The 13,669-nt window shown below is 46.6% G+C and overlaps 1 protein-coding gene across 1 annotated transcript in view; it reads left to right on the top strand.

The window, feature by feature from the left end:
* The window catches only part of LOC119406721 (ATP-binding cassette sub-family C member 2), a 197,075-nt gene that overhangs the window by 102,215 nt on the left and 81,191 nt on the right, over positions 1–13,669 (top strand). Inside the window, exons 8-9 of the mRNA XM_049420186.1 lie at positions 3,786–3,925; positions 4,099–4,257. Coding sequence (XP_049276143.1) covers positions 3,786–3,925; positions 4,099–4,257 — 299 coding nt within the window. The remainder of the gene's footprint in view (positions 1–3,785; positions 3,926–4,098; positions 4,258–13,669) is intronic.

Raw genomic sequence — 13,669 nt, 5'->3', positions numbered from 1 at the left:
TACCCAGGAACGGCGAGAAGAGATATTGGTAACTTACATACGAGAGCGTTAAGTAAAACCGACATCGGTAGCGTTGACCCGACGAATTGACAGAATGAAAATTAGGATCCCAGCAGGAATCGAACCCAAGCATTTTGCGTGGAAATCAGGTAATCAGAGCCACGCCAGGTCTATAAACTGTTTGTAAAAACAGCCTGTGCAGACGTAATGTCGGTGCAACGTCAACTGTAGTTGTGGTGGTCGCTATCTAATTTTACAAGAAAATATTAAACACTACATATGTACTCCTACGAAACAGGCGTCATATCAGATTAACGTCTGTGGTTCCAGTGTTGGCTCCGCTTTTATAGCAGTTTAGTAAGCATTACATTTGTATTCCTATGATTCAGCAAGCTATGTGAAGAATTACTCGACCCCGCACGAATACACCAACGAAAGCTACGTATGATATTCACATCATCGCATCGTAAAGTGCACTTAGTCCGCCAGAACGACGCAGTGTCCTCTTCATTCCTTACGAGGCTGGGCGATGGCCTCATGCTGACGGAGGACGATGCCAGATTGACTGACAGCTGCTTTGTAGACTAGGCTACGTAGGCCACATGCACCCAGGTAGCCTATGAATACGACAAGCGGCATCCGCTGATATTGGTCTACGTAGCGCTATCCAGGCCTATCAAGCCTCAACGGTCTATACCTCACCAGCGCGAAGGGTGACTTCAGGTTTCGACATGTTGCCGGCTTTATCGACAGACAATTTGTCGATGAAATGACTGCGGCATCCACCATTTCCAACAGCTGTGCTACACCTCATACTTCGCTAGACATGGACCCCTCGTCACCGCGATCACGACCGGATCCAATAACAAGTCATGACCAGCTGCTGGTGCTCACTGATCACGGTGATGACGACCCTGTTCAAGAACTGTTAAGAACCTCTTCCACACATGCACACGGGTTTGTAAAACGTCCGTGCGTTCTCCATCATAAGGGACAAGTATAAGCACTACATATAAGCTTACCGCTTCTGGTGTTAGTAATACCAGCGTTACCCAACTGTGACCAACTGGCTTTACAACACATATGCGGCTCTTCAACATATATGCGTGCGTACAAAATTTATACGAATATTTAGCGTCATTTTGTAACGTTTCGCTCAGTAAAATAAAATTACGCCACAGTCACGTTCCCGCCGCATGCTTCGCATAACATCGGCTCCCACGGTACGTGGGATCTGCCGAAATTCTCTTGCGCTGCAGTTTTTAGCAAAGATATACCAACACGCTCAACTCTTAATTTTAATGAAACAAGTCTTACGCTTTTTCACAAACTTTGTATGTATTTAATTGTGTGTATTCATTTCCACAAAACCAACACAAATTTGCGGAGGGCGAGTGGGAAAAAAAGCGGCTCATAACCGCTTGACCAGCCCCAAAACCTTTACAAAACAAAAAATAGCACCGGAGCAGCAGAGCGGAAATACAGTTTTTTCGAGCAAGTTACATAATACACATAGATATACATTACACATATTATATAAAATACAAAAAAATCTTGTCACTAAACTGCATAATATGAATGAAAGGAATGTCACTTACACGCAAGAAAAATAATCAAGAATGGCATGAGAAGAACAGGACAAAATATCAATATTGCCAACAGTCAGGTCGTTAAGCAAACGAGGCAATCTTGAGCGCAACATCTGAGATCCGTAGTTGGTACGGGAATCTAGTACTGGCCAGTATTCTGGTCTTCTAGTATTATAGGCGGCTTCATGAGGCGTCAGGTCAGCCATAGTAGCAATGTGTGTAATATTTTTTTTCTGCTCAGTTATGTACGCAAGGACTAAGCGATATTTTAAGGGAGCCATTACTTTTGGTATCTTGAGATCCTGAAATAAAGGTACTGATGGAGAATCGTATGGTTTATTACAAATAGCCCGAAAAGCCCTTTTTTCCTGAACGTATAGCATGTTTATATTAGTTTCGGACGTTGTTCCCCGGACAAGGCAACAATAATTTAAATGTCTCAAAAAAAGTGAGTTGCGTTTTAGGCACTTGATAAAACGAGGAAGGTAGTAGAGTGAATGAAGGATTTCCGTGATTTGCGAAAGCTTTCCAACAAGAAAATGAATATGACTACACCAGGCCATATTCTGATTAAGCATTGCAGCTAACGATTTTACGAAATTTACACGTTCAATATTGGCATTATTTAATACTAGATCTTCTTCAATAATTACATGCGTATTCTCATTGCGAAACAGCACCGCTTTAGTTTTTTCGGGATGAATGGTCAGTCCGTTGTTGAAGGACCACGAGTGCAGTTTACTCATAACCGCATTCGCTGGTATTCTCAATTCGGCTGGACTGTTGGGCGAGAAACATAACGTAGTATCGTCGTCGTAGGTCGCAAGACGTGTGTTCACATCAACGTTTACAATGTCATTAACAAAAATATTGTTACTGCATGCGTGATTTGGGTATGAGCATCTGTGTAGTGGGAAACAGGGAGGTTGTAGTAGAAGACGACGTTCGTCTAGTGAAATATCTTAGCAACGTTGCTTGGTGGGCGAGTTGGAACGAGTCAGTCATAACGTAGTTCAGCGCCAAAAACAGGCAACAGACGAGTAAGAGGATAATATGCGCTGTGTCCTTGTCCTCTTACTCGTCTGTTGCCTGTTTTTTGCGCTGAACTACGTTATGACTGGCTAGTGAAAAAGGCCTGCGGTGCGCGTTTGTTCAACACCTTCGCGTCCACCGGTACGTCGCAGCTAAATAAACCCTCTCGTAGACGTAACAGAGTTGTGGTGGTGCTGGGTACAGCACGTCAACGTACCATGGAGCCACAGCTGTTTGGACTTCGCCGGAGCCGTCGTCTTGCCGGTCTGCCACCGACAACATTCGTCATGGCCCAGAGCACAGGTCAAGACTCAACAACCTCAATCACGCAAAAGGTGTTCGCCAGCTGCACCTCGGCATCACTATATCGAACCCCGCCCGTTCCTGGGCAGGGCAGAAGAAGATGTGGACGCGTGGCTGAGGCATTACAAGAGGGTGAGTCGGTACAACTGCTGGAATTCCACCGACCAACTGGCAAATGTCGCGCTGTTTCTCACGGAAACCGCCCTGACGTGGTAGGAAAACCACGAAGAGTCCTTAACGACGTGGGATCTTTTCGCTGAAGAACTCAGGAAGTGCTTTGGCCACTCTGATTCGAAAAAGAAAAGCGCGGAGCGCACGCTGGCTCAAAGAGCTCAGACTCCTGGACAGACGTGCACCACCTATATAGAGGAAGTTCTGAAGCTTTGTAAGATCTTGAACCCGCAGATGTCCGAAGAAGACCGGGTCGGACACCTCCTGAAAGGTATAGCAGAAGACGTCTACAATTTTCTGATAGGTAGGGAAGACCTCACCTCCGTCTCCGTCGTCCAACGTCACTGCCGTACGTTTGAAAAGTTCAAGACTAGTCGTATTGCCCCGAAATTTGGTAGGCTGGCAAATGTAACAACGGTCGCCAGTGTCGACGTGAGCCCGCCCGCCGACCTTGCCGCTACTATACGGGCAATAGTGCGCGAAGAGCTACAGCGACAAGACGTACTGGTCGACGACACCATCCATCATCCGCCCAGCTGTCCAACCTACTACACGGCGCCGGTAGCTCCTTTGCCACCATCGGCATGTGTGACGGACATCAGCGAAGCTCGCACATCGTGGCCACGTCGGGACTCATTCATGTTTCACCAGCGGTACGGCCAACGCCTTCGTTCCGTTCCCACCCCACAGAGGCGGGCAGTTCCCGTTCAGCAAACTGGCCCACTGCATTCGGCTAGACGACACTCCACAGCACAGCGCTCTCAGCAGTGGTCCGGCGAGCGTCCCCTACCAGTCTGCTACAACTGTGGTGTTGAAGGCCACATTGCCAGGTACTGCAACTACCAGCAGCCGCTGAGGTACGACCGATCACCGAGATTCCACCGGTCTGGCTTTGCACGAGCACCGACGTTCCCGGGGAGCGCATCCCACGAGATGGTTTTTGTGTCTTCAGTCCCGTCCCTTGTGCTGTAATATTTTTGCAATGTGGCACCAACTTGCCCAGACAAAGTCTCTGCTAATACCAACACCGCTACGAAACCGTTCTCCGGCCTCCGACCGCAGCGTGACACCACCACCGGCCTCTCGCGCCAACCGATCGCCGTCTCCTCGGCACCGCTATCCCTCGCCTCCTCCGGAAAACTAGGCGGCGCGGCCGTTGGAGGTGAGGTTGCTGGACAGTCTTCGATTTCAATCGAAATACCTCCTTTAATTTGCATGCTTAAAAATAAGGTTCCTGTGCTTATCGATGCTGTATCAACAATGGCCGTAGTGGACACAGGTGCAACCGTGTCAGTGATGAGTCTTGTGTTTCAACGCCTCCTTGGACGAAAAGTTATGTTCCGCTGGGACCGTGCTGATACATTTCGCGGAGTTAGCGGAGATGTACTACAACCTGTTGGTGTCTGCACTGTGGCTGTTAGTTTGGGGTGTCAGAAATATATTGCAGAGTTTGCTGTTCTCCTTCATACTACGCATGATCTAATTCTGGGACTCGATTTCCTGAAGCTTTGTGGTGCTACTGTCGATTGCCGCACAGGAGAAATGACCGTAGATTCAAATGTTCCAGTTGCGTTTCTAGAAAACCCGCCCTGCCAGGAAAGTACCCTTTGCGTGTCCATGGACACAACTGTGCCACCCTTGTCTGCCAAGTGTGCTCAATTCAAAGAAATGTCGTTTTGGAGAGCGCCAAACACTCGTCCTTGGACACTTAGTGGACAGAGAAGGCATACGACCGGATCCCGCGAAGACGGCCGCAGTGGAGGCGTTCAAGCAACCTCACTCGGTAAAAGAACTGCGCAGCTTTTTGGGCCTTTGCTCATACTTCCGTCGATTCATTCCTGGCTTTGCCAATATCGCACACCCGCTCACCTGCCTGCTTCAGAAAGGCGTGCGGTTTGACTGGACCCCGGAATGTGCGTCCGCTTTTTCTGAGTTGAAGTTCCTTTTCACGTCTCATCAAATTCTTCGACACTTCGATCTTCTGGCTCCTACAGAACTCCATACAGACGCCAGCGGTGTTGGTGTAGGCGCCGTCTTGGTTCAGCGCTTAAATACTAAAGAACACGTCCCAGCGTATGCCAGTCGCTCGCTAAGCAAGTCCGAGCGCAACTACACCGCCACAGAACAAGAATGCCTCGCAGTAGTCTTCGCAGTGCAGCGCTTCCGGTCCTACCTGTACGGACGCCCCTTTACCATCGTGACAGACCATCATTCTCTCTCCTGGTTGGTCAACCTGCGTGACCCGTCCGGTTGCCTTGCGCGTTGGGCACTCCGTCTGCAGGAATACGACTTTACGGTTTCCTTTAAAAGTGGTCGTCTTCACGCTGATGCAGATTGTCTTTCGCGACTACCGCTTCCATCGACGGACTGTGACGCGGACAACTTCGACACCTACATCGCACCATTGGACCTACCATTTTTTGATACAAATGCCTTTAAGATTGTGCAGCAAAGGGACGGCACCATTCAGCAGATACTTGCTACCGAACCACAATCATCGGCGACTCGCTTATGCATCCGCGACGGGCTGGTATACAAAGGGAACTACACTTTGACCGGCTCACGATATCTTTTCGTGGTTCCGAAGAGTCTCCGCGTTTCCGTCTTGCAGGCTATGCATGATGATCCAACGTCCGGTCATTTAGGCACAGCGAAAACTCTTTGCCGGCTTCAAGAAAGGTTTTACTGGCCAAAAATGCGCCAGACGACGGAACACTACGTCTCTAGTTGCAACGAGTGTCAACGTCACAAGCGCCCTACAAGTGCTGCTCCAGGGCGACTACATCCTGTGCCGCCCCCTAGAACTCCATTCGAGCAAGTTGGGATCGACCTTCTTGGGCCCTTTCCGCGGTCTTCTGATGGAAATCGGTGGATAGTCGTATGCACCCATCATTTAACAAGGTACTGCGAGACAGCTGTTATACCGTCGGCAACTGGAGCCGATGTGTGTTTATTCATGCTCCGTTTCGTGGTTCTACGTCACGTGCCTCCTAAAATTGTAATCAACGATCGTGGGCGACAATTCACTGCAGACGTGGGGGAAGAAATGCTTCGTGTATGCGCTTCAACGCGTCGGCACTCTACACCATATCATCCCCAAACAAACGGTCTAACGGAACGAACTAACAGGACTCTCACGAACATGCTATCTATGTATGTCGCATCAGACCACAAGAACTGGGACAGCGTTCTACCTTTCATCACTTATGCCTTCAACACCGCACAGCATGAAACCACCGGCTTCAGTCCGTTTTTTCTTCTATATGCTCGGCCGCCTCGTCATACCCTCGATACCGTCTTCCCGTTTTTGGACCATCATGATCCCTGTATATCCGAGATCGTCTGCCGTGCAGAAGAAGCCCGACGTCTTGCTTATTTGCGCACACTTGCTTCGCAAGATCGCTCGAAGGCACGTTTTGACCGTCGACGCCGACACGTGACGTATAATCGCGGGGACCTAGTGTTGCTGTGGACGCCAACTAGAAAACGCGGTTTGTGCGAAAAACTGCTGGCGCACTATGCGGGACCTTATGTTGTTATGGACCATCTAAGCGATTTACCTTACTGCGTAGCGCGTCTCCATTCAAATGGCCGACGGTCTGCAAAACTGAACTTGCCCATGTAGTGCGTTTGAAGCGCTTTGTTCCTCGAGAGACTATTTGACTCGCCCGGTGGGCTTCGTCTGCGCGGAGGGAAATGTTACTGCATGCGTGATTTGGGTATGAGCATCTGTGTAGTGGGAAACAGGGAGGTTGTAGTAGAAGAGGACGTTCGGCTAGTGAAAAATTACGCCATCTCCCGCTAAAGGGGACCATGAGGCGATGCGAAGCCGGAGCACTTGCACGGTCGCGTTCCGTTGGCGTTCGTTGGGCATGCTACCGACCTCGTGTCGTGGAACGCGAAGAGGGACGCTACGCGCGTCGTGTCTTCCATCTAGCCTGGCCGTTAATTCTCACAGGGCGAGCGGGGAACGCGGTCGACAGGCGGGCGAGAGGGGGGGGGGCAGCGTAGGAGAGGAGAGAGAAGGGGAGGGGACGCGCATGCGCTCGAGCTCATCGCGGCGTTGTGCAGGAGAGAATTTCGGCATGTCTAGCCCGCGTTTCAGAGGAAGAGTGGGAAGGGGGATGGAAGAGGGAAAGTGGAGAGGGGAAGTGGAAAAGGAAAGTGGAGAGGGGAAAGGGAGAGGTTGAGTGGAGAATGGAAAGGAGTAGAGGTGAAGGGGAATGGTGAGGGGAAGTGGAGAGGAGGTATGTGGAGAGGGTATGCGCATGCGCAGTGAGGGTGGTCACGCCGCACACCACCACCACCACCACCGCCGGATTGAGCTCGACCTTAAGATACTTCGCATCTAAAAAGGCCTCCGGTGCGCGTTTGTTCAACACCTTCGCGTCCACCGGTACGTCGCAGCTAAATAAACCCTCTCGTAGACGTAACAATATTAAATAGTAGGGGCTCTAAAATACTGCCTTGAGGCCGGCCTACACTAACTGACCTAATTTGCGATTTAACACTACTGATCTGGACGGACTGCTGTCTATGACCTAATTAAGACCTAACTAAATCAAGTGCAATGCCGCGTATACCGTAAAGACAGCTTACTGAGCGAGAGTTCATGATTTATGAAGTCCGAATGCTTTTGAGCAGTCAACAAAAACTCCTAATGTTAGTAGGTGCTGTTCAAAATTGCTTAGAATTAATTCCTTTTGTTGAAGGGGGGCAAGCTGTGTTGATCTAATTTTCCGGAAGCCGTACTGATGCTTAGTTAGGAAACTGTGTTGATCCAGAAATTCAGATATGCTAAGAAATATAATTTTTTCCAAGCCTTTCGAAAAAATAGGAAGAATGGAAACAGGTCTATAGTTTGAGAGTATGCTATTGTCACCTTTTTTAAAGAGTGCAACTACTTTCGCGATCTACATTCTTTCTGGGAACGTACCCGAAGAAAGGCAGATATTGTAAATATGTGCAAGTACTGGTGCGATTATATCCACAACGAATTTTACAGGCTTGATTTTAATATTATCCGCGTCACAAGAGTTGCTGTTACTTAGTTCTAAAAACACTGCAATTACTTCTGAATCGGTCGTGGGATGCAAAAGAATTGACCGCTCACAATTCGATTTATTGAAAAGGCATCATGCACATTGCCGGTAGGCAGGTTAGTAAAGTAATCGTTAAAACAATCTGCCGCTCTCTCATCGGGTATTCTCACTCCATCTGAAATTATGCAAATGCTATCTGGTTTGGGGGCTCTGTTTAACAAGGAATAAAGCAAACGCCATATTTCATTGCTACCATGGCCGCAAGATGAGAAGTATTTCCTGTAATACGCGGCTTATGCTGCGCGTAGTTGTTTGGTAAGATGATTTCTAAATGACTTGAATAGCTTTAGGTCATCGGGATTCCGTGACATGATGAATTTCTGCAATAACCTTGCCTTTCCTTTTATCTTTTGGAACAGTTCACGTGTCAACCAGGGTTTACGTATCCTTGTCGAACACAAACCTTACGAAATGAATGAAAGTGCTTATCATAGTAAGCATTGAATGTTTCCAAAACAGCATCATACGCGCTATCAAAACTTGTAGCGGCGACAACTTTATTCCACAACTCGTGACGTACGTCTTCACGAAAGCATGAAAGCCTGTCTTCCGTAATCATTCGCGAAAAACCGACTTGCTCAACGATTTGTTTGGCTTTTCGTTTAACAGTAACAAACACCGGTACGCGCAAGATTAGCTGTTATCACTACTCGTCCGTTCAAGGCAATCATAGACATCCCGTCAGACTAAACCGGGTATTTTGCCCCAAATCCGGATGCGGAGATTCCTTTTGTACCACGTAGTGCAGCTTAACGGAACCACTTACCTCCGGACATTGTAACAGAGCATGATTTTATTAAATTTCTTGAATATGTTTGCACGTATGTCACCTATTGCTTACAGATTATATTTTGCAGGTTTAGCCCGCTGTCTATATTTACGTGTCATTACTAACGCAGTTCTGTGCTGGAGAAATTTTGCTTGTTTTTCAAAGTGGAACGGTTGTGAGTTTGCTTCCAAACTTTGACAGGTGTTTTGTTTACGTGAAAATTGGTAGTACAGTTTAAAATCGACTTAACAAAGTGATGACCGGGCCCGAATTGTCGGGAAGTTCGTAAAAACTAGAAAGAAAAACAGAAATCTGAAATTGTAACGTAGCGACAGCCAGCAGCTACCACGACATTGTGTTTGCCGCTAACCCACGCCTGCTGCTATGAAAAGTCAGTGAAGGTGGCTCGAACATGGAGCCTCCCAAGTTCGGGCGATGCAAGTCAGGTAGACGTCTACGTGAAGTTATGAAAAGCTGCCGATACTCGATGACAGGGAGAGCGAAAGCAGTGATTGTGGGAGCAAGCTGAACAAGACAGTTGCGAAGAGACAATAAGGTAAATCTGTCGCATAGACGATGAAATAACGGAGGAAACCACTGTAGTTTTACTGGTAGAGTAGTGACAGGGACAGTAAAGCGCAGCCATTTTTTACGCAACAGCGTTATCGACTGATGAGGGAGAAGGAATATAAGAAGAGTAGGGAGGTTAGCTAGACTATGTCTAGTTTGCTATCCTACATATTAGGAGGAAAAAAAGGGAGTAAAAGAGAGACACATTTCGCCACAAACACACAGCGCTGCGTATAACAGACGGTCGCTCAATTCTGTTGCCTTGACGTACTGCAGGAGGGATCGACTGATGAGCTCGCTGTTGGCGTGCAACCTCGCTAGAATAAAAGCGGGATTAGGTCAGCTAGGTTTTTTAACGCAACAGCCTCAGAGGGTGTGCTCGAAGTAAAACGCGCGTGTGCCAATACTACGATAAAAATCACCGCTTTTTTACCGTTTTATGTGACAAACAACTTCAATAAATTTGGTGCCATGTTAGCTTCGTTAATTTGGGTTGATGACAGAATTGATCCTCATGGGGACCTGCCGGGTATGGAAATTTCTTTGTCAGATTGGGAACTTCGTGGTATGGGGCTTCGTTAGATCAAGTTTTAACAGTATGTTCTGTTTCATGCAGTGTTTGTTTCTGTGTATGCGAACTAGGATTGCTTTTTGATTAGTATATATTTTTTAAATTACGAAATAAATAATCTGGCCTACGTGGTTAATGTAACGAGGGGGCCTTTATGATTGAAATAAATACACAAAACTTCATATTATTGAGCAGCAAGATGCATGAGTTTGTCTTACACGGTTATCTTTCTGTAAAGCCGTTCCTCTCGGAATTCGTACATGAAGTACGCGCTGAAATTGTCGCAAGAATTCTGCGCTCAAATGCAACAAACGTCGTTCGTTTTCAGCACAAAAACCAATGACACCAAGGAAGACGAATCCAAAGGAAAAATCATCAAAGACGAGAAGAACGTTTCGACAAAGGTATGCGATTTTTAATAACATTCAAACAAAGTGGAAAAGATTTCTGCGACAACTATAGTATTTCGAAGCTTACGCGGATGAGTCTAACTCCCCAACATAGGCAAATCAGTGCTGGGTACTATCGCTAACAGGGGAAAAGTGTTATGTTGACAATTTAGTGTGGCGTGCACAAAATATACGTTCAAATGAGTGGCAGTGACTCATGAAGGGGACACTCGGTGTGGCAGGACAACGTGGAGCGGGTGTCCTGATGGTTCTCTGACAATAAACATGCTTCGTCCAGACACAATAGAATTGTTTTATTTATATTTAGTTTACTATGACGAACGACAGATGCCGTTCTAGAAATTTGTGTATATGTGTTTCAAAACTAAGTTCTGTGGGTCTGTGAAAACGACACTATGGAAAAAGTGAGAATAGGAACAATTGCATTAATCCGTGTTCGTATATCATTCTATGAAGAGAGTTTAATTCAGGAATTCAAAAATGTCATCGGGCCGCACCGTGCTCCATCTGGAGCAGTCATAGCTGTTTTTGCGGGTGCAGGCTGTGTGGCAATGCTGCACTATCGATCGGCGCACGTACTCGAGAGTTACTCAGTGATGCCAAGTTTTTCATATTCCCAGCAAATAGGTTATGTTTGCAGCAAAATTCTATCATGCATGGAGGACATAGTACAACTCCAGAAAGCTCTGGGGATAGCAGCTCCTAAATGTTGAGAACTCTAAGCATCCTATTGAATGACATGGCGGCACGTAGGTTCCGTTCAGGCCGTTAAAAATGAGTTTACGATGTTGGTAACCGATGTCGGCTGATTTTCCCATATTGTTGAGCTCGTGTAGTGCTATGAAGGAAGGAAGGCCAGCTCTTAGACCGGCTGGCTTCCCTGTGCTGGGAGTATGGGTAAGGGGGATAAAAGATGATAGAAGAGAGATGTTACAAAAAAGGAAATGAGAGCGAGAAAAGGAATAAAATCACAGCATATCCACGGAGTGAATGATGATGAGTGGGCGAAGCTGCGGAGGTTCATCGTTAAACCGTGAATCTTCCGTGAATTCTGCCCAGTACATCATCACCGACGTGAGATCGGGCGCGTTTATACTAAAGGTTCGATGAGTTATGACGACTTGCAGCTCACTTTAATTTTACATGTACGCTGTGAATTTTCATTGTTTAGAAAACCATTGCTTCAGAAAACATCTGGCGTCTTTCGTTAAGCAGCTGGCGTCTTTTCGTTTTGCTTTAGAAACATCTGGCGTTCTTTCGTTTTGCTTTTACAAAACATCTGGCGTCTTTCGTTGGTTTATTTCATCAATCAACGGCGTTTTGAACGAAATTTTTATTGTTTAATCACGCACAGGAGAAATCTCACCAGGCACTACCTTGGAGGTAAACAATGGCTGCTAATGGGAATGAGAGACAGAAGAAGTCGGCTTTTAGCTAACACTTACACTTCTACTTCTACTAACGTTTCCTACTGGAACATGCCACTGGCTGCTAATGGAGAATGAGAGACAGAAGAATTCGGCTTTTAGTTAACGCGCACGCTGCGAATTTTTATTGTTCAACAACGCACAGGAAAAATCTCCCCCCGGCACCACCTTGGAGGTCAAGATCTGGTACTAGCGTTACGACTGGTTACGCACTACGACTACGACAACTACGAGGGACGAACGGGTGCCGCCTTAAGGAGCTTCGCCCCTAAAATCTCCCACCGGCACCACCTTGGAGGTCAAGATCTGGTACTAGCGTTACGACTGGTTACGCACTATGACTACGACAACTGCGGGGGACGAACGGGTGCCGCCTTAAGGAGCTTCGCCCCTAAAAAAATCACAGCATATCCACGTGGTGAATGATGATGAGTGGGGCGAAGCGAACTCGCGCTGCAGCACGGCGATGGCATTGGCGCGAGCGTGGTCCTTCTTGATGGAAGATATTGTGACTAGGTTGTCTGAGAACCGCAATCTGTCGCACACACCGCAACTATGGCTGAAACTGTTATCAAGGAAGTCCCGCTGGAAGCGCGCGTCGGCTACACGCTGTTGTATTCGCTTGCGAAGTCGAACACAAATAAAATGAAATCAAATCAGTTGATCGTGCACGGTAGTCAAGAAGAATCCGTTGATGGGCTAGTTGGTACTTGTATTGATTAGGGGTATGCGAATGGTGAAGTTCAGAACCGAATCAAATACGAATCGAATAAAAATGGTACCGAATCAAAAACCAATAAGAATTGAATACTGTTCGAACAGTTTCTGAATAGTAAGGCAGCCAATTTCAAAGCAGCCCTAGACTGGTAGGGTAAAAAATTTCAAAAGAGCACAAGAATTTTACCCCGTTTTATTTGAAACATATATTCACAAGTTTTAACAAAGGAACATTAGGGATTCTTCTAGCCGACAAAAAAAAAATTCCACAGTTATTTAAACTGAGGCAAGCTGGTATACAGCGGCAACTGGAGCCTTCCAAATATTTTGTACCTGCAGGCTGAAATATTGCAGTGACAACAATATGGTACTTTGTCAACAGCTTTTAAATAAAACCGATGCATAAATATAAAACAATTTTCATGCGTTAACATTATCATCAATCTTATGGTGAATATAGTGGACTGATGGCGCTGTCGCTTCGGTGACACTGGAATTTTATGCAAAAACGCCTTCATCCTGCGATCAATATAGCGCCGATTGTCCCATAAGTTCATAGGCCGCATACATCTGAGTAATTCGATGACGAAAACAAGAAACGTTTACCCCTCGCTTATCTAACGTCTCGTTCCTTCGGGTATTTTTCGTCGTTGCTGAATATTCAAAACTATTCGAAAAATATTCGGTATTGCGAATATGCACTGTTCGAGTCAAGTACGGAGTCTAATAGAACGCTATTCGATTCGTTATTCGAATTTTTTGAAATATTCGCACACCCCTAGTGTTGATATATACTAATTATGTGCAGCGCAAAGAAACGAGGACAAGAGAAAGTAAGTGTCATTTGTGTCTTATGTTGTCCTCGTTTCTTTGCGCTGCACATGCTTCGCATATATATATGAAGACACGGTAGTCATGCCATATAAGTAAGAACGGGCGGGCGGCTCCATGGCAAAGCAATGCAGGCGATAATCCACAACTGATATTTCGCGTATATAGACCAATCGA

Source organism: Rhipicephalus sanguineus, chromosome 10 (assembly GCF_013339695.2).
Source record: "Rhipicephalus sanguineus isolate Rsan-2018 chromosome 10, BIME_Rsan_1.4, whole genome shotgun sequence".
NCBI classification, from domain to species: Eukaryota; Metazoa; Arthropoda; class Arachnida; order Ixodida; family Ixodidae; genus Rhipicephalus; species Rhipicephalus sanguineus.
This window is presented reverse-complemented; position numbering and strand designations above follow the sequence as displayed.